A 26,304-nucleotide genomic window follows, 5' to 3' on the forward strand; every position below is an offset into this window, starting at 1 on the left:
GTCATTCTAAAGAGAAAACTGAACATGAGGAGATGCTAGGGGTACAGCTCTGACAGAGTGCTTACTCAGCAGGTGTAAGGCTTTGTTGGATTCCCCAGCAGTGAGGAAAAAAAAAAGTAAAATTCTCTAATACGCTAAATTAAGTTGCAGACTAAACCTCAACAGAAATTCCAAAACTCAGAACTGGACAAATGTGAAGATGTGAAATGGCTGCTGAAAAAAAAAAAAAAGATCTCAGAAATGAGAATTATAAAAGAATCTACAGGATACATATAACTAAAAGCAAAATGAGGAATATGGAAGACCAATGAAAAGAGGTAGGAAATTGCAACCAAAAAAGTGAGGAATGCAAAAATCAGGTAAAAATGTTGAGATACAAAAAATTAACTGGAGTGTGAAAACAAGATAGAACAATGGTTCTCAAAAGTGTGGTTAATTAGATCAATATGAAACGAGGGACAATAGCTGTGACGAATGGACTGGTCTCCAAAAACTGCTATGAACAGAAAAGATGGGAAAACTCTTCTAGATTAAAAGAAAGTAGGCAGCAAATCAAATGCAATGTATGATCTGTGATTGGTCCTGGTTCAAAAAACTTTAGGACATTTGAGGGATGCAGCTTGACAGCAGATGGTACTAAACAATCAGTAATTTTATAGTTGTGATAATGCTGTATTTTTTTTGAAAGACATCCTCAAGATAGAGGCTATATGGTGAAATACATATGCAATTAAATTTAAAGGTTTAAAAATTATAGATATACACAAAATACAGCAAAAGATCAACAACTGTTGAATCTCGGAGAAGGGTATGCAGACCTTTTTTATGTTTGAAGATTTACATGCTAGAAACAGTATATACTATTGTAACACTGCAATTCTTAAATCCTTCGTTGAAAAAAATGTACCCACACAGCCAAGGATGTAGCACAGTGGTAGAGAACTTGGGTAGTATGCACAACGCCCTGGGTTCAATCCCAAGCACCACAAAATAAAGGAAATGCAGAAAAACTGACCTATACATAGTCTCAAATTTATCTAAGTGGCATTGAAGAGGTTCCTTTTTACAAGGCTTAAGATTTTACAGTGGTTGTACCCCAGCCACAGTGCTACAAGCAGCACTGACCTTATTTTAATTGTCTCAGTTTCCCTTTCACCCTTAAATTCTGTTCATCTCAGGATGAAATACATTTTGGACTGTTTGGTGACAAACTGAGCACACCTGTGAGCCTACATCACATTGAAAAGGAAGCCACTCCACTTCCAGCCCTCTCCTGATTTGAGTTCTCTCCTTGTGCAGGCTGGCTCCAAGACATGTCACCCAGTACTGTGCTTCAACCCACAGCCCCTCCATATCCTCATCGCCTAACTTTCACCGCACCATCTCTGCAAGATCTCAACTTTGTATCACATCTGGCTTGCAAATCCACTCTTACAAGCACTGTTTCCTCTTCCCTACAGTTCTCATTTCTTGATATCCTCTCATCCTGATCTGATCAGTACTTAGAAATTTTATTCCATTTTGTATTAGTGTCCCAGATGCAAAATAATCTTTCTGCCTGAGCCATGGGAATTTTTATAGGTACCACCCTTAAGACAATATGGCAGTTATTTCTCTTACCACCTTCTTTGTGAAGAAGCCAAGAATTTTGAATAGTTAGTCAATTTAATGTTCACAACATTAAAAGAACTGAGAAAAAAGCCACAAAACAATCTGGTTAATTATTATATATATTTCAATTAAAAAGCAATTTGTTGCGTATTTTCTTTTATTTTCTTCTCTGAAAGTTTTCAGTTCTCATCACAAACTTGTAAGCAACTGAGCAGCTTCTGTCTGTATCTAAAATAGAAAAACACTTATGAATAAACAGTATGGGTTAGGGATTAATTTGTGAGATGGATTATAGTTTATATTTGCAAAAACTAAGACAGGAGAATAAAACTGTAAGAAATTTTTTGGATGGGACTCAGAACTCTTCAACTTTAGTATACAAGCCTTGACTTTTATGTTTTAGAACTCTTAGTGATCTGCTATATATGTCAAACAGGAATTCTGTATTGTAGCAAGCATCTTTTTATGCGGTTATAATAACTAAATATTTGCTATACAGAAATAAATTAAATATAGTCATATTTGAAATGAACATGATTGTGTTTCCAGCAATACTTTCATTTAGACAATTACACATTTACACGTTCTTAATTTACCTTTACCAGTACCTCAATGAAAACCTGTCTGCCTTACTGTATTGGAGATGTTTTACCTGTTTATCTTCTTCTGTGTGTGCTGGATAGTCCTTGGCTTTCATTAGCCATAAAATAGCAAGCTTCTTATTGTTTAGCTTCAAGTATGTCTTTCCTAAAAGAAGCAAGTTTTTGCTGTAGAAGTTTGGATCCACTGTACATAAAAAGGAAAAACAAATTTAGCTGAAGAGAAACAGTATCGCTTATATTTTTGTAAGTTTATTTAAATTGTAATAATAAAATTCTATGGTTAATAAGTGAGTAGGCTTACTAGAATTCTGTTCAACTGTTCCTACCTAAAATATCTAAAATAATTCACACAGAATGTCTCATCCATGTTAGGCACTGTATTTCACACAGTTCTCATTTTACAACAATCTGATAAAGTAGGTATCTCCACTGAGAAGTTAAGGCTTCTGACTGAATGTAAGCTATATTAAGAACAGCAATTTTCTTTTGAAATCCTTGTTACTACATCCCAAATCCCTAAAACACAGTGGCTGGAAAACAACAAATACTCAGTATACTGGCTGAGAGAATAAATGAAAGCATGACAGTACATAAATTTGATTAGCATTAAAGTTTCTGCTCTTTTTGGAATTTATAATGAAAAGGAGAAAGAAAAATGAACAACTAAATGTTACATGTGGATGAAGAAACGTTTTACCAGAAGTATAAACTTCAAAGTGCTATAAGAAGTGGCCCCCCAGAAAACCCTGTCTGGTAATAACTGAGGCTCACTTGGAGGATAAATAGGATTTTTTCCCCCCAGTGCTGGAACTGTGCCTGGCCCTCCTGAATGACAATCATTCAACCAGTGAGATACATCCCGGCCCTTTTTAAAATTGTGAGACAGGACCGGGCTTAGTGGTGCACACCTGTAATCCCTGCATTTGAAAGGCTGAGGCAGGAAGATCTCCCTCAGTTCAAGGAGAGCCTGAACTATATAGCAAGGCCCTGATAGGTTTTGGCTGTGTTAGTAGGTTAATCTCAAATCTGCAATCCTTTTGACTCAACTCTCAACCTCCCTAGTAGCTGGGAATATGGGCACACACCACCATGCCTCACTAGGATGAACAGAATTTTAACAATAAAGCAAACATTCTTGGCTGAAGGAAAAAAGCATGCATAAAAGCCTGTGGATGTAAGAAGAGTCACCAGAAGCTACTTCTAGGTGACAGGAAGATTGGATAGGGTACTAAAATGGTTGGGAGGAATAAACTACAGCACAGTACGGTGACTGTTGTTTATACCAACTTATTATATATTTTGTAAATAACTATGAGAGAGTTCAGAGCTCCCTAGCCAAATAAATGATAATGTTTAAGGAGACAGAGATAATAATTACCTAGACTTGATCATTACATATTTTAACATGTACTGAATCATCACACTGTTTTTCAAAAAAACATACATGTCCATTAAAAGAAAAATTTTTCAAGCCTATGAATGAAAGCATGGAAGTATCTTCTCACTAACTTCATAATTCTTCACATACTTACCACCTAAAAAAGCTGGAAACTATATTCAAAGCATACTTTCTAGGGCTGGAGGTATTGCTCAGCGATATAACCATCATCACTTCTCATGTGGTAGGCCCTGTCTGTGGTCAAAGCCCAACACCAAAAAGAAAACAAGCCAGGAATGGAGGCCTGTGTCTGTAATCCCAGCACTCTGAGAGACTGGGGCAAAAAGATCACAAGATCAAGCCCAGTAGGGGAACTTAGATCCTGTCTCAAAATTTAAAAATATAATTAAAAACAAAATATTGGGCATGTAACTTAGTGCAAAGGTCCTGGGTTCAAGCTCCAGTACCTCCCCCCTGCCAAAAAAAAGAAAAACATACTTTTTCCTGCATACAAGTATGATTACCTTCATTTTCTTGTAACTTGAGCTGTTTAACTTCTTTGATTTAAATATATTCATGTGATAACAATGGATGCACTTAGGTTTCTTCAGGGTTGGGTATACTGCCTGATTCATTCATCTGTTACTCAGTCATTGGCAAGCATTGCATTAGGCAATGCAATCTCCCTTGAGTTTGTAGCCTTAGACAAATACATGGAAATCACAGTCTGGGGTGCTGACAGCACCACAGAAGCTTCTGAGCCACAAGGGGAGGGCGCTCAGAGAAAATGGTAAGGAGGTTGACTGAAGTTACAGAGTTTTTTTTAACTCCACGAAGGTAAGGCCATGTTCTTTGCATATCCAACCCTTAAGTCTGTAAGGTCCAATTTTTATTTTGTAATTATATTTTAAAATCTCTTTGAGAAAATTTCATTCCTACAGTCATATTAATGATATACAAAAGTGTGATCATAAAAAGGTATCAAAGGCAACAATAAATTTATGAGAGACAGACTAAACATTCAAACAAATCTTCAGGAAACTTTTTTTTTAAAGTAAAATACTAGTTATAAAAACATTTGAATGGTTCTATATAAGATCTCTAATAAACACGAGATCTTCTTAATTACAAGAAAATTACATTTTAGAGAAATTACATTTGATTTCCAGTTGTTTTATGGTATATTTGGTAACAAATATTTACATCCCTTACCTTCCTGCTTAGTTACTAATATTAAAATGGGCAAATTATGACAGTTCCATAGGGCTTTTTTAAAAAAAACAAGAAAAACATAAAAATACAGGGTTTCCACTGAAGTGCCTCTTAATTCATTTGTGTAATTTCAAATAACACTATCAACTTGTATGAACAGCTTCTCAAAAAGATTCAACTACATTAAAAGAAGGCATTCCAGAAATGCATATCTAATTTCAATAGTGGCCTATTCAGGTGACAGTTATTAAATATTTTTAAATTGTTTTATATTATTTAGTAAAAAATTGTAATAGACTAAGTAATTTATTTTTTAAAATTCTAGAGGCCGGGCATGGTTGTGCACACGTATAATCCTGGCACTTGGGAAGCTGAGGCAGGAGGATCACTGCAAGTTTGAGACTAGCCTGGGTTACAAAGTGAGCTCAAAGCCAGCCTGAACTGCATAGGGAGACCCTGTCTCAAAAAGACAAAGAAAAGTAAATAAATAAAAATTCTATATATTCAGCACTTATATAATTTTAACAATATTAATACGTGAAATATAAAGATTACCTTGTTCTGCTCTGTGAAAGTAGCCCAAGGCCTATTACAAACACAAAGAGCACAAACAGCATGAAAAGAATTAAAATTGACTCAATATTTTTTTAAAAAGCATTTTCTGAATGATCTATTCCTATATTAAATATAAATCAGGAGTAAATCATCTTAAAACCATCAGTTTTTCAATGAGATTAACACAGCCAAATATAACACTAGAATATGTATACCAGTTGTGGCAGTAATTTTGTTCCTATTTAGAACATGTACTCTGAATTATACATCTACATACTCCCCCACTGCATCCCTAGTGCTGGTAATTGCACCTTTGCACTGAAATACAACCCCAGCCTCTTTTACTTGTTATTGTTAAGACAGGATATCCCTAAACTGCTAAATTGCTCAGGTTGGACTTGAACCTGGGACCCTCCTGCCTTAGCTTCCCAGAATGTTGGAATTCAGGCATGTGCCCCCATGCTTTGCTATACCTCTACATATTCTTTACACCACATTCTACACTCGAATTGTAGTATAGGCAAAACTAAAACTCCTTGTTATGACACAAATACTGGGAGAACTTTTTCAACTGCCTGTCTACTCACATTCTGAAAGTTCTATGATTAAGTAAACTTAAAATTTTTACCCAGGGGCCTGGGAGGGCAGCTCAGTGGTAAAGCTCATGCTTATTTAACATACACAAGGCCCTGGGTTCAATCCTCAACACCAAAAAAATTTACCTAGAAAATCCTTTCAAATTTTATTTTTAACAGGAAAAGAAAAGCCTTGGAACTGTAGGAAAACATGAGCCTTTCACAGTAGTTCTTTATAAGAAGTTATAATTAGTTTTTATCAAATATTTTTTGATTTTCCTTCATTTTCCTAAGACTTTTGTTATGTAAAATACCTAAAATATACTTGCTGTTATTTCTTGTTCTATTTTATGACTTTTATATAGAATAGATTTCAAAAGGAAGTTAGGATTTTAGCCATTCGCTATTTTAGCTGACAATGTAACAATTATCAGCCACTCACCTAAAGGAAAAATTAAAAAGCACTCACCAGCCATGGATAATAAGTATTAAGTCTCTGTGATATGATAGTTGGATTGGATCATTAGAAACTTGCTCAAGTCCCTCACTGAATCAGAGCTCCATTTGTGTGGACACTGTAGAATGGCGCTGTAGTTAAGAAATCAGTACTAACTTAACAAAGGACATCATACTACCTCCTCATAGGTGGAACTAGGAGGAGTTGCGAACAGCATTTTAGCAATTCTTCTTTGATACCATGGCATTTCGGCAAATGTATAGCACCTATAGAGAAGTAAAACAGCATCACACATTCACATTTGTTACCGTCTTTTTTTCACTTAAGGAAACAACTAAAAATTTCATTTGAAAAAATTTACCCAAGAAAAATGACAAAGCTAAACATGATATATATGAATAACAACCACTAAGAATATGAATCTATTTCTAAACGAGTGAAGCAAATGACTTACATCCACAATTGTTACAATTTTCTGATATAAAAAGTTTGAGATGTTTAAAGAGGGTCTTGAGGCAGAGACTGTATCTCATGTTTGCTAAGTGACCCTCAATCATCATTAATCCTTGATAGTTAAATATGTTCTTTATCCTGAAAAATATTTACTTATCTTCTAGAAGCCTGACATAGGACTGTTTACACTAGTACCCTTTAAACAGAATAATAAATATTTAGCTCTATAGACTATACCCAAAGGAAACAGTGGACAATCTGTTATCTCAAGACTCCTAAACCAGCAAATATATAACACACTGGTATACCCTAATATCAGGAAAACAATTATCCATCAGTGGATGCAAGATCACACTAAGAATCAAAACAAGAGCTGTGGGGCCGGGGAGATAGCTGAATGGCACAAGCGCCTGCCTGGTAAGTGCAAGATCCTGAGTTCAATTCCCACTACTCCCCCGCAAGAAAAGAGCTGAGATGTAGCTCAGTGATAACAGGGGTGGTCTAGCATGTGAGGCCCCTGGGTATAGCACCCTTAGCACAAAATTAAAAAAGAACAAGATTATACTGTTTCTCACATTAATCTAGATAGTATTTAACAAACTTTAAACATGAAAAGATTCTCGTAGACACGCTCCTATATTACTGTTGTTAGATTAATCCATATTTATTTGGCCTAGTGAATGAGGATATTCTTTCCCAAGAGAGGAAATTTAAAGACCTACAAATTTTAAGCTCTTTTTTTTTAGTCTTAACTGTATGTTTCTAAATGACTTGAATAACAATGTTTAACATCATCACAAATTTAGTATCTTTCAACAACACACGTACAGGTGCTAATTAATGGATTTAACATTTCGAACTCCCTTGAGTAAAGTATGTTACCTCTTGCATAAACTACATTATATATACTATGAAGTAAGATTTTACTAAATAGCACTGAAATTTGAAAGAAATTTTCTTACCAGATACCCATAAGGTGAATTGAGGTAGCATCTTTAGGGTTCAGTTCAATTGCTTTCTATCAAGAAATGAAAAAATCAATTATATTAGTTTTCCAGGCACTAGTAAGTACTTCACTATGTTTGCGGATGAAGGCATGACTTTTTAAACAGCTGCAACCCTGCATTTTACTTCTTCTATGATAATCAATACCCACTTTCTTCCTCCTGATTCTTTGCTAATAACTTGTACTAAAGTTACTACAGTAGGATCTATTAAGTTAAAGGAAAAATGAGTGCTTTTTTGGAAAATCCTAAATGAAAACTGAACGAAAAGCATTCTTTCCTACAAGAACTAGAAGTATTTAATTTTAAAAAATCTCTTCTATTTTGCAGACTTTGCTCAATTTTTCCACCTGCACTTACCAACAGGAAAAATAATATTTATTTATAGGATAGAATAATTTTGTGTAATATTAACAATAGGTTGATAAACCTAATTTCTGTTTACTATGTCAATTAATGTAAAAAGCACAAACAACAGAATAATTTTAAAGAAATTACTCTCCAGCCATCCTGAGCAATTTAGCCTGACTCTGTCTCAAAATAATAGAAAAGGCTAGGGATTGTAGCTGAGTGTTAAGAGGGTTTGCCTAACATGTGCAACACCCACAGTGCAATCCTCAGTGCTACCAAAAAAAACCTGTTTCTTTCATTCACTATTAAAGGCACTAAGGAAATCTCACAGATTAATGTTCATCCTAATGAAAATAAAGGCTTCTTTAAGCCCACATTTTCACTTTTGGTTTAGTAATATGTGAGACAGACAGTGACAAATATTCCTAACAGTTAAGAGCATGGGTTCTGAAACCAGCCTGCCCAGGTTCAAATCACAGCTCAACTTGGCCTCAACTTGTTGACTTTAACAAGTTCTGTATTTTTGCTTTGCCTTATTTTTTTCAAACAAGTAGACCAGTAGTGTAGCTCAGGGGTAGTGTTTGCCCACCATGTATATTTCTTTGTCCTGAGACAAAGAGTAATAAGTAATTAAGTTATGCTACTAAGGAAATTATTTTACTAAACATAAGATACTAAAAATGGTATATCATACCATTATTTTATGTGCTACTAAAAAAAGAAAAACCATTGCTGCCAATTACACTATAAGGTACTACTTATTACATAATGCAATCTGAATTTAAAGATCAGAAAATACAAAATATGCAATGATTACACTGTAAAACACAGATAACTAACTATACACAATATTACTGATGCTTGATTAAGAACTCAAGTCCCTGACTCCCAGTCCACTGTTGTTTTTCACTTTTAGCTGTATAAACTGGAACTGAGACAGTGCCCATAGTCTTAAGGCCACAGGACAACACCTGCAGTACTGTCCCTGTGTGTGCTCCAATGGCTGTTCTCCTGTTTATTTTTGAGATGAACTCCAGTAACAGAAGAGATACTGAGGTTTTGGTGTCCCTTTTTTTAGAAGGACTGACTGTGTGTGTGTGTGTGTGTGTGTGTGTGTCTGTGTGTGTGAGAGAGAGAGAGAGAGAGACAGAGACAGAGACAGAGAGAGAGAGACAGAGAGAGAGATGAAATAGACTCCTGGCCATGCATGGTGGTAGACACCTCTAATCCCAGCACTCAGGAGGCCGAGGCAGGAGGATTAGAGTTCGAGGCCAGCCTGGGATACATTGTGAGTTCAAGGCCAGCCTTGCTATGGCAAGACCCTGTCTCAAAAAAACTAAAAAAAAAAAGAAAAATATAACAGACTCCTATGGAATTTTTGGCAGCTAAAGAAGTATTTACTATAAGTGAATTAATTTTAGAGGGTAATATTAAAACACAAAACACACACAAAAACAATCTTAACTTAAAAAAAAAATCTGAACTAGAATTATCACTACTCTAATGGTATATCAGTTGGACTAGATGTTTCACTAGCTTATGTAGGTATTCAGGACCTTTTATGACTAGTCCCCTTCAACCGAAACTGGGCTTTGCTGTGTCAGTTGATTAGAACAACAGAATATTACAAAGTGTGACACACGTTTGATAAAAGTTTGCACACTGGACCTTCCCCTTGGAACTCTCACTCTTGAAAGCTAGCTAGCTACCACACAATAAAGAAGCTCTGGTGAGGCTATGATAACAAAGACAAGTGTCAGAAACTCTAGTACATGAGAGGCAATCTTCAACATTCAAGTCACAACTGAGAGCCTGGGTGAATGCAACCATCAATATGACCTTAGCTGCACCAAGCAGGGGAGAAACACTATCCGACTCAATAAACCCACATAATTAAAAGAAGCAACCCATTACTTTAGAATGTTTTCCAAGAGATAAGGTTTGGCTATGTTTGGCCAGACTCATTCAGAAATCCTAGGTTCAAGTGATCCTCATGCCTATGCTTCTCAAGGAAATGGAACTACAGGCCCAGGACACCATGCCCAGCCTTAGGCTGCTAAGTCTCAGGTGACTTAGTAACTGAAACCTATTCAGAAAAATAGCTCACATTTTAAATTCATGAACTTGAGTAAGTCATCAGTACCTCAAAATGCTCCTTGATAACGTAGGCATTTGCAATTTTAACCTTGATGCCTTCATAATCTCCAACATCACTAATGCAGATTGCATACCACTATAAGTAGAGAGAAAAAGTTGTGAGAATACTCTTAATAAGTGTTTTAATACCAAGAAAAATCATACAATTATTTATTCCTTAATTGTCATTCTCATTTAACCAAAGTTATTGAGCATAAAATCAATGGTAAATGTAGTAGAATACATACAGAAATAAGCTTGCAGTCTCAGCTACTTGCAATAAGCTTGCAGTTGTTTGAGCCCAGCCTATGCAACATAATGAAATTTTGTCTCAGAACACAACAAAAAAATACAAATAAGTTAAAAGAATGGAAAAGTATATACCATGCTAACATTAATCAAAAGAGGCAAGAATGGTTATATTAACATCAAAGACAATAAAACTCAGAATATTTATAGAGATAAAAGAGGATTACTTTTTAATGACAAAGAATTCAATTAGAAAAAATTAATCCTAAATGACTATTTTTCTAAAAGTAACACTTTTAAAAACATGCTAATATGCATAGGATCATTTTGATTCTTTTGTACTTATATAAGCGTGTTCTATGACCTAATACGTGATCTATTTTGGAGAAAGTTCCATGTGCTGGTGAGAAAAGTGTATTCTGCTGCTGGATGGAACACTCTGTACATATTCACTAAGTCCATTTATTTAAAGGTTTGATTCAGCTCTGATATTTCTTTGTTGATTTTTTGTCTAGCTGATAGTCTATTTGTGACAGTGAGATATTGCGATTCCCCGATTACAACTGTATAGTGTTTATCTGGGTTTTCATATCCATTAGTATTTTATACAGTAGGATGCACCAGTATTTGGTGCACATATACGTTTTGCCAAATGTATACACACTTCAGGAAAATAAAAATTTGTATAAATATTTTAATACTAAATTTATTGAGATATAATGAGATGAATACAAGTTACCTTTGGCCTCTGTAATTGTAAGAGTTTTTAAAGTGGTGGCCATGAGCTTCCAGACATTTATTAGTATGGCAAACTGTTGCTCTGGTAACCTTGGTCATTGAGATTGTTGCACATGTTTTTTCAATTTCTTCTCTAAGTTTCGGCGATATAGTGGGTTTTTTGTAATATATGACACCCTCTAGGGTCCTCCATATAAGGGTAACACCATCTGCTGAAAAATACCATACTATGTTTCTTTTCCTTAAGTGTGTGTATACATGTTTTTTGGCAGATTATTTATAATTGCTATCTCTTCCTCTTTGATTATTCCTATAACAAGTATATAGTGACCATCGTCTGATTGTCTTTGTCTGGAAAAAAAAAGTTACTCCTGCTTTTTTCCAGGTTCCTATTGCATGAAGTATAGTTTTCCATAATTTGACTTTCAATCTATGATTTTCTTTTGGAGTTCAATGAATTTTTGTATGCAAAATATGGTACACTTTATTTCTAAATCCATTCTGCCACTCTGTTTCCTTTGATTGGTGAATTGAGACAATTCATATTGATGGTTATAAGTGGTACATATTGGCTGATCCCTGTGACTGTATTATTTTCCTGTTACGCTTCCCTTTCATTCCCTTTTAATTACTTGCCCTGCTGGTGGATTCATTCAGTTCATTGGAAATGGTGTCTTCATTGTCTCTTTCTAGTAACATCCTTCAGAATTTTTTGCAATGTTGATTTGGTGGCTATGAATTTATTCAGGTGTTCTTTATCATGGAAGTAACTTATTTCTCCATCAATCTTGAAAGATAATTTTGCAGGGTACAACAATCTGTGTTGGAGGATGTTTTCCTTTAGGGTTGAAATATTTTACTACAAGCTCTCCTTGACTTAATGGTTTGTGTTGAGAAGTCAGCTACGAATCTGATGAATTTTCCCTTATAGGTGATTTGTTTTTTTCCTCTAACAGCTTTTAACAGTCTGTTCTTGTCAGATCAGAGTGCAATGAAATTGGAAATAAATGCCAAAAGAGCACAAAAACTACATAAATACACTGAAATTAAACAATACCCTCTTGAATAACCAATGGGTCACAGATGAAATTAACGAAGAAATTAGACAGTTTCTACAAGTGAACAATAATCCCAGGAAGATATACCAGAATTTATGGGACACAACGAAAGCAGTCCTAGGAGGGAAGTTTATAGTGGTGAATTCCCACATTAGAAAAAGGGAGCGAGCTCTAATAAATAACCTAATATTGAACCTCAGACTTCTGGAAAAAGTTGAACAAGTTAAATCCAAAGCTCATACAAGGAAAGAAATCATAAAGATCAAAGCAGAAATTAATGCAATGGAGACTAAGAAAACAATACAAAGAAGAAATGAATCAAAGAGTTGGTTCTTTGAAAGATTAAATAAAACTGACAAATCCTTAGCCAACCTTACCAAAAAAAGGAAAGAAAAGACCCAAATTCATTCAATTAGGAGTGAAAGGGGAGAGATCACAACAGATTATATAGAAATCCAGAAAGTCATTAGCACCTACTTTGAAAACCTGTCCTCAAGTAAGATGGAAAACTCAGAAGAAATGGATATTCTTCAATACATATGAATTACCAAGCCTGCATCAAGAAGATATAAAATTCTAAACAACCCAGTACTGGTCAAAGAAATTGAAGGAAAAAAAAATCTACCAACAAGGAACAGCTGAGGTCCTGACAGATTCACTGCTGAATTCTAGAAGAACTTTAGAAAAGATCTAATGCCAATACTCCTCAAACTCTTTAATGAAAAGGAAGGAGAAGCAGTATTCCCAAAATCATTCCTAGAAGCAAGCATTACCCTGATACCAAAACCAGAGAAGAACCAATCAAAAAAGCGAACTATGTACAAGTCAATCTCTTTAAGGAACACAGATTCAAAAATCCTCAATAAAGATAGTGGCAAACACAATGCAGCAAATCATCAAAAAGATTACACACCATGACCAAGGAGGATTCCTCCCAGGGATGTAGGAATGGTTCAACATATGCAAATCAATCAGTGTAATATGCCACATTAACAGAACCAAGGACAAAATGTACATGATCATCCCAGATCATGCAGAAAAAAGTATTTGACAAAATCCAGCACTTAATCGTCATTAAAAAAAAAAAACCTAAAGATAATTGGAATAGAAGGTCTTTATTTCAATCTGATAAAAGGCATCTATGACAAACCAACAGCCAACATCATACCTAATGGCCAAAAACTGAAAGTTTTCCCTCTAAAATCAGGAAAAAGATAAGGATGTTCACTATTACCATTCCTGTTTAATATAGTTCTGGAAACATTAGCTAGAGCAATTAGACAGGAAAGAGAAATGAAAATACTAACAGGAAAGGAGGAAGTCAAATTATCATTATTTGCTGATGACTTCATACTCTATATAGAAGACCCCAAAACTCTACTAAACTTAGACCTACTAACCAAATTCAGTAGTGCAGCAGGATACAAAGTCAACATTCAAATATCAACAGTATCCCTGTACACAAATAACAAACTCACTGAAAGAGAAACTAGGGAGGGGCTGGGGATTTAGCTCAGCGTCAAAGCACGTGCCTGGCAAGCATAAGGTCGTGAGTTCGATTCCTGGTACCGGAAGGAAAAAAAAAAAAAGAGAGAGAGAGAAACTAGGGTAACAACACCTTTCAGAACAGCATCAAGAAAAATACTTAGCAATCCATCTAATAAAGGAAGCAAAAGATCTTCACATTAAAAACCACAGTAATCTGAAAAAGAAAGTAAAAAATGGTTTCAGAAAATGGATAGATATCCCTCGTTCTTGAATAGGCAGAACCTAGTGAAAACGGACAAATGGTTACACAGATTGAATGCAATTCTGATCAAAATGCCAATAGCATGCATCACAGAACTAGAGAAAGTAATCCTAAAATTCATATGGAACCATAAGAATCCTAGAATAGCAAAAGCAATTCTAGGCAACGAAGGTATTATGGTTTGTGTCTTGATGTCCCCCCAAAGCCTCCTGTGGTCATGGGGGTGCCTGCCTTTTTGAAGGCAGCTGAATCTAGTTTGTGACTGGTTCACTGTCTAGTGCTGGGATCAGGGGTGTGGGTGCCACACCCACCCTAAGGTGGGTAGCCTGCATACAGTATAAGGAAGGAAAAAAGGCTTGCTCCACCCCTTTTGCTCTTGTTGCTTTTGGTATCTTCTGCCACCATGAAATGTTGCCCCTCTGCCATACCACCCTACCTTGGAGCCAGCTAATATGGACTGAAACCTCTACAAACTGTGAGCTAAATAAACCTTTCCTTCCTTAACTTTGGGTGTTAGATATTTTGTCTCAGCAAGGAGAGAAAAGTAACTAAGACAAAAGGCAAAGCAGAAAGTATCACAATCCTCTACTTAAAATTATACTACAAAGCTACTGTGATAAAAACAAAATGGTACTAACAACAACAACAAAGAAACAGACCCAAGGGTGGAGGACCACCTGGGCAACTCTCCCTGAAAGAAGAGCAATTCTCTCTATTTTGGCTGAGCCTGACCTTATTTCCATGTATTGATTTGTACAGAGCTGGCCAGGACCCTTTCCTTATCCCTTCAATTGGTTTTAAGCAATGCATATCCATCTAGCCTAGATGGTGATGGTAGTTTTTGAAGACAGAAGGCATATTACCCCCCCCACCGCCCCGACCCCCATTGTTCCCAGGAGTGAACCAATGCTCCAGCTGTCATCTATCAGGATAGAGGCTATGACTTCCTGGGACTTGCAAGATTACATATCAGAGCTGAAGCACCAACTCCAAAACATTAGATACTATCCCAATTATGTTATGCAGATTACTCTTTCTGCATTTGCAGAGGTGATTTCAGGCCTCCTACCTAGCCCAGCTCATGGCACTGACCTACTTCCTGCCATTCTCACAGTCACTCATCCTCAAGCCACTCCCTTCTTCATGAATGAATAAAACCCAGGTTTGGCCTTGGGTTGAGGCCTTTGTTCCAGATAGCCATCATTGTGGCTGGACTTGGACTCTTTGACTCCCCATAACTACAAATATGTCTTAGTGTCTTTATTCTCACCACGAGTTTCACTGGAAGTGGTAGACTGGAATTAACCCACTAGGATTCCAGTAACTTTTCATGGGATTACAAATATAAACTTCCTGAGCTGCAAGGAGGACTGGGAAGGGCCCTCTATACCAAAGGATCAATGGAACAGAATAGAAGATGTAGAAACAACTACAAAAACACTCAGCTACCTTATCTTTGAAAAGGGCACAAACACCTTCACTGGAAGAAAGTCTCTAATAAAGGGGGAAAATGCTCTCTCCACGTATCATCAAAAATTAAACCTACACCCATATATCACACCATGCACTAAGCTACAACTGAAATGGATCAAAGATCTAAATATTAAGACAGAAACAATTTGCTGGAAGATAGAACAAATGAAACTCTTGAAGACATAAGCAACACCAATTGCACAGGAAATACTACAAAGAAACGACTGGAATCACATCATATTAAAAAGCTTTTGCTCAGCAAAGAAATGATCAACAGAGTAAAGAGACAACCCACAGAATGGGAAAGAAACGTTTACCACTTTTTCTTCAAAAAGTTAATATCTATAATATATAAAGATATCAACAAACTAAGCCCCCCCCACTTGATAACCCAATCCAAAAATAGGCCTCTGAAATGAAGGCATTTTTCAGATGAAGAATACAAACAGCAAATAAATACATGAAAAAAAAGTTCAATATCACTGGTCACTTAAGAAATGCAAATTAAAACAACACTGACATTCCATCTCACCCCAGAAAAAATGGCTATCATAAAGAAAGCAATCAATAACAAATGCTGGTGAGGCTGTGGGGGGAAAATGAACTGTTGGTAGGAATGAAAATTGGTGTAATCAGTATGGAAATCAGTATGGAGATTGCTCGAAAAATTAAAACTAGAGGTTCTGTTTAACCCAACTATTACCCTTCTAGTAATCTTCCCGAAAGAGTTAAAAGCACGGTACCACAGCAACACATGCACAACCAAGTTTACAGCAGCACAATGTACAATAGCTAAATTTTGGAAATTGCCCACATGTCCATCAACGGATGAATAGATAAATAAAATGCAACTTTTATATGCAATGGAGTACTACTCTGCCTTAAAAAGCATAAGCTTGAGACATTTTTAGGTAAATGGATACACCTTGAGAATATAATTTTAAGTGAAATAAACTGAACACACATTTAAATATTTCATTGTTTCTCTTCTGTGAGAAACTTAAAAGAGTAAATAAGGACCAAAATGGAGGATTGATATTGCGAAGTAGGAAGAAAACATTCAAATGGGAAAGGGAACAAGGGAGGGGGTAGGACAAAGGGAAGGAAGGAAACAGGGATTTTAAAAAATTAAAGAACGGAAATAAAAAAATAGAAACAAAGTTTTATAAATGGAGAGGGGAAGAAGGATTAAAGGGAAAGGAGGGAAATGGGGAAAAAAAAGAATTAAGATATATACAGGTACAAATTTCCTATGATGAATTTGATCACTTACAGTAAAATTAATTTTTAAAAAATATTGTAAGGCGCACCTGGCTAGCTCAGTCAGTAGAGCATGAGACTCTTAAAAAATGCTGGAAAAATTAAACAGAATTCCAAGGAAAAAATAAAATCTACAATTATATTTGGAAATTTCAATGCTCTACTTTCAGTAATTTACAAAAAATCAGTAACATTTTAGAGGATTCAAATACTATCAACCTATGTGATCTAAATAACATTTATAACATTCTTTTCACACACACAAAGAACATTTACAATAACAGGCCTTGTTTTCTAACTATAAAATATGTCTCAATATATTTAAAGGAATTTGTATCTGCTTTATCTTTTAAATAAACTAGCAATAGTTCTAATGCAGTAAGGAAAGGTAGAATACTAACTCCTAAAGGGAATATCTGGAAATGAGTGGAGATGCAATTTGGTTGTCACAATGATTGAGAGGCTCTACTAGGGACAATCCGACAAGTTAAAAGTCCTAATCCAGGGGCTGGGGATTTAGCTCAGCGGCAAAGCGCCTGCCTGGCAAGCACAAGGTCGTGAGTTCGGTTCCCGGTACCGGAGAAAAACCAAAAAAAAAAAAAAAAAAAAAAAAAAAACCAAATCCAAAACACTATGGTGCCCCCAAGCTTCCCTCTCTATCTACTGAAAAAGTGTCCTAAGGCAATCAGGACGTCCAGAATCTAGCTGAGATACATGTGAAAAAAAAAAAAAATCACAGTACTGCCCAGCTGCTATACTCTTACCTTGACATAAAATAAAATATAATGTGCAAAAAAATGAGAAAATATTTGTCAAGGGCTAGTACTAGAAATAGATGTAGGTAATTCAGAAACCTACCTCACTTTTGTTCAAAAGTAAACATCCACAAATATAATTTATCAAAACTCACAACTTATCAAAACTCTTACAGGTCTAGAATTCCAGGCATACACTACCATGCCCAGCTAAAATTACTTTTTTGTTGTTGTTTTTTGTTTTTTTCTCCGGTACCGGGAACTGAACTCACGACCTTGCGCTTGCCAGGCAGGCGCTTTTGCCGCTGAGCTAAATCCCCAGCCCCTAAAATTACTTTTTTGAAGAAAATGTTATAAAAATAAATTATCTTCCCTACTTCTTTAAAATATAACAATTTCCTTTGCTATGTAAACTAGGCATAATCCAGTATAGATCAGTGTTCCTTTTCGCACATGCTGACAGCTAATTATAACCTCACCTTATGGGCAGCAGAGCTTGAGTCATCTTTTTCCAGTGCTCTTTTCGCATATTCAAGGGCTTCGTACACAAGAAGCTTCTTCTCCTCTTCTGAAGTCCTGCTAAGCTGAGCTCTATCACGTGATGCCCGTGCCAAACGCCACAGTAACTCTGCATCTTTACTAATTTGAAATGAAACAGAAAACCACCATTTACACTCACATTTAAAAATTGTTGGGCCATGGATATAGCTCAGTGGCACAAGGGCCTGCCTAGCAAGCACAAGGTCCCGAGTCGATTCCCAGTACCCAAAACAATAAATAAATAAAAATAAAAAAATTGTTAAAGGTCATACCACTAATGAATGGTCTTTCAGCTTGGTTATGACACAGAAAGCAACACAGTATCAAAAGCTATTATTAATACTAAATTTATTATTTTCTTTCATAAAAATCTTTATTTGCTAAAACTTCCTAAAAACAGCCAATATTATTCCTAATATCAGCTTTTCTATAATACCTACAATACTGACTTCCTTAGAAATACCTATATTTAAATTCTCTAAATACTTGCCCTAAAAAAATCACAACTTGAGGCTTGACTTTAATAGCACTGTGTTTCACACTACTCATTAAACAGTTGAGACACTACCATAACACACATAAACTTTATAACATGGTCATGCTCTAAAAACAAAACTACCAAATCTCTAGCCTCAAATATAGCACCTGGCACACAGAGATATATTAGGTATTTGTTAATGGATGAATGATTGACTATAATCTCAAAATAAATCCCATGTTTGAATGGCATAACATGATGCATGGCTTATTTCAAGTAAGAGTACTGGACTACTTGAAGAACTACCACTTAATTACATAAAACAAGAAGTGGTTACTAAATCAGTAACCATAATTGACAAAAATGTTTTAACAAACTAACATCAAATTGTGCTTTATTAAATGTGCATCTCTGTCAAGTGTGGTAGCAAATGCCTGTATTCTCAGAACTCAGGACTCTAAGACAGAAAGAGCACCATGAGTTTAAGGCCAAACCAGGCTACATAGTGCATTCAAGGCCAGCCTAAACTACATAGTGAGACCCTGTCTCAAAAATAACAACAACAACAACAAAAATAGTTCATCTTTAAGCCTACTTCTTATTTTTTTTAAACAGTAAGTAGTATTCACATAAAATTTTAAAACTAAGCCAGCCATAGTGGCACACGCCTGTGATACCAGCACTCAAATGGCTGAGGCAAGAGGATCACACCTTGGGAGGCCAGCCTAGGATACATAGCAAGTTCAAGGAAAGCTAGGTAGGAATACTATATTTATTATTCAATAAATATAAACTATCTTATAGCCCACTTTTCAAGTTATCACTAAAATGAGTAAGCCAAAACAGTTACCTCAAGTTCCTAAAGGTAGAATGGAGAAAAAAGATTGATCCTGTAGATATTTACGAAGCAAACTGATAGACCCTGAGGAGAAAGCTAATTTCGAACTTTTAATTTAGGAGATTAGTTACCTGGATTAGTAGATCAATTATATGGAAAGCCCATTTGGTCTTATTTGACTTACAGGATTAAAGCTTTTTCTATCTACACCCTCCAAAGAAATGAGTACACACTGACACGCTAAGCATGTAGCCTAGTATGAAAAATTTTAAAAGCAGATACTTTAGGTTTTTCTGAAAAACTATGCTTCTAAACAGTTACCTTTCAATGGAGACATAAATTATCCCAAATTCTGGTGAATTCAAATTATATATGTAACAATAAGTAATTACTTTAACAGGAAAAAATGAGAGCTACACAATATACAAGGTGTGAACAAAATATATGGTGAATGTTACAGTAAAACACACTTTGTCATTAATCTCTCTTAAAATACTTCCCCTCACTTATTGCATCATTTCTGCCACTTTATGAAAAAGATCTAAAAGTTCTCTTTCATGTCTTTATGAGGTATAATAAAAAAAAAAATACAGTGAATGCCGCTGCCGAGTGCCATCCAACAGAAATGCCAGCCATCCAGCTGACATTATAGTGTGTTCTCATCTATTTTATTCACCAGATCTGGCACTGTGTGACTTCTGGCTCTTCGTCAAAATCAAACTGAACATGAAAGATAAATATTTTGAATAGATTCAAGACATAAAGCAGTCAAGACATCAAAGCAGCCACAACAGTGCAACTAAAGCCTCAGAAGAGGACTTCCAGAAAGTGGCAAGAATGGGGGCATAGGTATGTTCAAAGTCGGGGGAGTATTTTGAGAGGGCATGAGACACACACCAATGTGTCTTTCATTGAAATAAATTTTTTTCAATTTACATATTCACTGTATTTTTTGTCACACCTCATAGGTGAGGTAAACATATATTCCAAAGCAAAATGGAAACTTTAAGAAAACCCAAGGTTATGCCTATCATATATTGCCTACCTTTCCTTGTATTGAGTTAGCAACTGATAAAGTTTTTCTGTTTCTCCACTTTCATATAGGTAGTCTGCTTGCTCAAGAATCTCTTCAACTTCCAAAATTATAAAGGAAAAAAGATGTAAGTAGGTCTTCCCAAGTCAGAACACAGTAGTTTTATGAAATGTGAACATTTTTATATAAAAGCTAGCAAAATCAGACACAGAAACGACTTTAAGAAAAAACATTCTGAGGAATCTAGATGAAATATGGCAGAAATAAATATGAAATTATAATAAATGATTTACTGAAACCATGGAAAATGAAATTTGGATAACTTACTCTGACACCAAAGTGTAATATGTAGATTTTTTAAAAAAGCAATTTTATGTGTCAGAATTTATCACACAGATAAATCAATAAACCATGGAAGAAAGAATGGGTAAAACTTAGAAGAGCTGAAAAAGGAAGCTGATTCTCCCCTGGGTCTCTGTAAAGTAACACAGCCCTTTCCAACACCTTGATTTTAGTCCACTAAGAACCATTTTGGACTTGTGAACTACAAAAAGAGTAGATTTAAAAATCTGCATTAGATCACTGAGTTTGCTACAGCAGCGACAAAAAAAAAACCTAAAAAAACTAATTTACAGTATTAAATTCACCTATCTAGCATATTTGGAAGTGCACATAGTGTGTATAAGTAACAGTTACTTTTATTCACTGATTATTCTCCAACTCCCTAAAAACTGATTACTGCATTTAACAGGAATTCTACATTTCATCATTCATATGATCTTTAATATTTATAGAAATTTAGTGACTTAGTTAAATCTTTTTTGTGTCTATTTTACTATACCCCTCAAATCACATAGTTCCAGTTTCCTTATCACACAGTACATTAAATAAGATGTAGTATCCAGGCTTTAAAATATATAGTATGTAATATAGTACATTTACATAGCATACAATTTAGAATTGTCTTCATGTGCACATTTATTTTTATAGTGCAGAGGAAGCTACATTTTTGTGCAGCATATAAGTGAACACAGGTATAAACCAGTCAGAATGAAAAGAATTAGCATACGCTTGATAAGAAGAATAACAATTTCTGTCTACAATAAATAGACTCATACATTCTTTTGGACCAAATGGCATCCTCAAAGCAAGTACTGTTACATAAGAGGTACTAAATATACCTTCTTGATGCACAACAGTTCTCAAGTATATTTAAAAGAAAAAGAAAAAAGATTGCGATGGAAAAATGAAATCAACAGGCAACTTATCATCTTTCGATAAGTCTTCAAATTATTCTTCTATAAGAACTTTAGAAGAACATCTTTTCAAAAGCAAATGTTTTTTCCCAATTACCTTCACCTTTATTATTAAAAAATGAAGACCATAAAAAACACAAAGGGTTAATCCATAAATTAAAATTGCCAATAAAATTTTGGCTCTTTCTACAGACAACCAGCTGAACCAAATTTAATTTTTAGAAATTTGATATATCTTAATGTATCTTTACTTAATATGATTATGCCAAATAAAAAGATGGAATTTTTCTACTTTTAAACCAGTTATCTTATATTCGATACCAAACTCCATTCTATCTGTAAATAAAATACTTCTATCTCTAAGTAGTAGGACCTTTTCTTAAGTGTATCAAGAAAAGTGTATCACCTTGGCACTAGAGAAGCATGTGAAAGTATCACTGGAAAGTGGAGTTTGGCAAACTTTTGCTGTAAAGGTCCAAAGAGTTCATGCTTTGTGGGTAACACACTGTCTCTATGATTATTCTTTCCCAGCATCCCCTACAACATTAAAAATGAAAAAAAAAAAAAAATTAGCTCCAGGGTTGAACAAATAATATGAAGCATTAATACATAACCACTGAACGTGGTCTGGCTTCTAGAAAAAAATTAAATATACATATAGGCTGAAAGTAAAGAAAAACAGAAAATAACCTGTACTATAAAAATGCCAATTTAATTATCTATTCAAAAATAAAAATAAGTACGTCTTCCAGATGTTTACCTTACATTTACTTACCTTTAGCTGTGCAATGAACTACAGCAGCCTGAGAAATGACTTGGTAAGTTTCAAAACCCAAGTAAGACAAGGCTGAGAATAAAAGGCCTCTTTTGAAAATTCCTGGGTTTCCTATCACCTATGAAAAATAATATGGTCAGTTTTAACTTAGAAAATTTGAACAGACTACTACTTTAAGCAAAAAACATACCACTTTCTCTCACCTTCAAAGATATTAACCATAAAAATACTGGAAATTGAAAAATTACTCCATCAAATTCATTAGTAAAATTATTTCAAACCTTATGGAGAGACTATCTCAGAAAAAGATACCACCTACAAGTGGTAAAAACCAGTCCTGGGCTAGGAATGTACTGCATTGGTAGTGCACTTGCCTACCATGCACAAGGTCCTGGCTCAATCCCCAGCACTGAAAAAATAAGTAAAATCAGTCAAGCTAGTAATGCTGGACTGGAAGATATATAATTTATTTGCAGAGACATGGATGTGATACACTATAAAAAATAAAATATGAGAAACTGAAACATGCTAAATATTTATCTTAGCCATAGACAAGACACAGGAACTACTTCATCAGACACAATAATTAACTACACATAAAACATGTTCATCACTTTAAGTGAAGACATTTTCAAAGCCATCCATAACCTTCAGTTTTTAAATAAACAAATGTGGATGAAGATCATATTCAAACGGATTTGGAAATTAATTTTTCATAATTATGGCCAGATTCTTGAGCCCAATGACAAGAGGAATACATACCACTCCAACAGTACTTCTTCACCTTTCCCACAACTTTTCTCTTTAACATAGCATGTGTTCTTTTATTTAGTCTCATCACATAAAAAAGCAAGGTATGCTGTCTTTGAAAGACAAGCTGCATTTTCTTCTTAAAAACAAAAGCTTCCTCTTGATCTCACATGGCCCTTAATCTCACTTCTTAATCTCACAGTTCAGCAAAACTCTTCTTAAAATTTTTCTGTACTGTTTCTACTTCCTCTCTTCTTCCACTCTCTCTGGAACCCACACAAATAACACTATGAGCCTCACAACTTCACTCATGCCATTCTAGATAATGACACCAAGAATACTTCTACTAGTTGAGTATCTCTTATCTAAAATGCTTTGGACTAGAAGAGTTTCAGATGTTTGTGGGATATTTGCACAAACAAAATGAGATACCTTCTGGATGGGACTAATGGATGAACGCGAAATACATTTATGTTTCATATACACTTTACATATATAGCCTGCCAGTAATTTTATTCAATATTTTTAGTGTGCCTGTGTTTTGACTGTGACCTGTCACATGAGGTCAGGTGTAGAATTTTCCACTTACACTGCTCAGTAAATTTCAGATTTTAAAGTAACATACAGTAAACTGCATATGAGTGGTATCCAGTTTAAGACATGTATAAACATAGCAAACTAATAACATCACAATGAAAATAAATACATCCATCAGCCCCAAAGGTTTTCTCTGTCAGTATTCCAGTGTAACTGGCATGGTAAAACTGAACTTTCAATGTTAGGTTTACTTCTTTAGAGGTAAGTGGCTTCTTCAACTTTCTCCTATCTGAGGGTAAAACCAACACTTTCCTCTCCTGTACCCAAACACAATGACAGGATGTGCAAACGCTGGCTGTAGGAAGTCAGGGACTACTTCTTTCCCATAGGAAAGGGAGAAATCAAGTTGAAGATGCTAGAAATCAATAAAACAAGCCTGGAGATATGTACTGTCTCCTTCTATTCCCCCGACTTACACAAGACAGCTGCACATCTGTACAGGGTGAGAGTGGTCTGAGGCAAATGAGGCCCCTTCATCTCCTCAGAGCTAGATTTTAATAAATTCTTTTTCCTTTGCACCAAAATGAATGGCTTCCTTTGACTTGGTCACTAGCACACAGAGGAATTTTAAGTGACCAGTAACGCTAACATTTAATTACATTGTTACTCCCAAAACCCTTCAGTTCACTTTTGAAATAAAAACTCCCCTGGGATTTCCTCCTGCCTCCATGACTGCTCCTTCTCTTTTCTTAGCTCCTCATCTCCAATATCTCCAATATCTCCAATATCTCCAATATCTCCAGGTCCACGTTGTCCTGAGTTTGCTCCTCTTCTTTTCTATTTATGATCTCATTTCATTCACGATCTTAGATACTATCAATAAGCCCAAAACACACCACCTTTGCCTGGATATCTCCTCCAAACTTCAGAATCATATATTTTACATCTACCTTTACATGCACTTTCTTTGGCATCTCAAAACAACTAGTCCTGCTGAGCTTGGCGGCTCATGCCTGTGGTCCTAACATTCTGGAGGCTGCCACAAGTTCGAAGCCAGCCTGGGCTCCATAGGAAGTTCAAAACCAACGTGAACTACACTCCGAGACCCTATCTCAAAAAAGTATGACAGATTCAGAACTCTGTGACACGTCCAAGAAACTAATAATTTGTACAAATGTCTGAGGTACCTAGCATGTGTGCTGGATTTATCACATCCCTTCTAAGAAGCACAATACAAAGGAAGTGACGTCAATTCCAAGAGTATTTAATGAAAGAAAAACACTCTGACCTTTACGCTCTGCTCTCTTTAACCACCTGCCTGTCCTAGGAGAAGCCGGAAGCTATTTCTTGCTGGCATCAGCACCCAGTGAAGAAAGTCTCCCTACAGCCATGTAAGCGGCCCTGTGCGCCTCCAAAGACCTCAGCAGCTGCCAGCGTGACTTGACCTAAGGGACGTTCACGCAGAAGAACCAAGCTAAATCATGCCTGGATTCCTGACCAACACAAACCATGAGATAAGAAATGCTGTTATTTCACAGTTTAAAATAACGAAACAGTTCAAATGAAATACTGCACATGCATCAATGCCATTCCTACACCCGTACCCCCCTGCAAGAATTAACAGTGGGCCACGACCAGTCTGACAGAAATGTCAGATCTGAGACAACAGTCCAACATCCTCACGCTCTTCCTTACCACTGAGACAAAGCCAGTAAGTCGGAAATGATTACAAACGCAATAACCCTAAATAGCGCGAAAATCTCGGCTCCCGAGTCACAGAACTTGTCGTTCCCAACACCAATGTAACAGTCCAGAAGACGAAAGGAACAGCCTCAAGAGCTGTAACCGTATCGGACACTGCTGAACGCGAGATTTCCCGGCACTGAAAGCTCCTCCTCCACACCTTCCCGCGGGGAGGGCGGCCGGGAGACGCGGCTCCCTCCCTGGCCGCCCGCCACCCGCCGCGTCCCTGGGAGCGCGCAGGGTTCTCCCGGCCGGGGAGCGCACCTAGGCAGGGTGCGCGCTCTTGTCCTCCGGGCGCGGGGCTACCCACTCCACGGGGCCCCGCCCACTGTCCAGGGAGGGCGGGGCCGGCACGCGCGCTTACCTCGGAGCCGCGGAACGGCCGGAGGCCGCACTGCGCCGGGCCGCCCGGAGTCCTCGCGGGGAACCGAGGCCCCGGGGCCCCACGTGCCAAGCTAAGGAAGCGCCACGCTCGCGAGGCCAGCGCCATGACCTACAATCGTACACCTGACCCTAAAAGCCGTCAGGTCGCTACCGAGCGGGGCGGAGTGAAAAAAAGGGTCACTCTCAAGAGAGCAGCCTCCTCCCAGAAGCGCTCCTTCCAGTCACACCACTTCCTCCACAGCTTCCGGGACGGGAAATGCCCGGACTGGGTGGGACTTTGTGGGCCTTCTGCGCCTGCGCCCACAGGCCAGGCACGGTGGAACAGAGAGCCCCCTACTGGCCGCTGTCGGCTT

General features: G+C 36.5%; 1 protein-coding gene across 1 annotated transcript; it reads right to left on the bottom strand.

Annotated features, from left to right (window-relative positions):
* Nucleotides 1-1,646: 1,646 nt before the first annotated feature.
* Nucleotides 1,647-26,087, bottom strand: Rmdn1 (regulator of microtubule dynamics 1; the record flags this gene model as incomplete). Its single annotated transcript, XM_005381750.2, is given in 10 exon segments — nt 1,647-1,839; nt 2,264-2,397; nt 5,359-5,389; nt 6,569-6,656; nt 7,806-7,861; nt 10,342-10,431; nt 18,097-18,256; nt 20,519-20,606; nt 22,538-22,655; nt 25,932-26,087. Coding segments are annotated over 10 exon segments (930 nt in total). The 3' UTR covers nt 1,647-1,800.
* Between the last annotated feature and the right edge of the window lie 217 nt (nt 26,088-26,304).

Source organism: Chinchilla lanigera, unplaced genomic scaffold (assembly GCF_000276665.1).
Source record: "Chinchilla lanigera isolate Chin_1 unplaced genomic scaffold, ChiLan1.0 scaffold00016, whole genome shotgun sequence".
In the NCBI taxonomy this organism is placed as follows: Eukaryota; Metazoa; Chordata; class Mammalia; order Rodentia; family Chinchillidae; genus Chinchilla; species Chinchilla lanigera.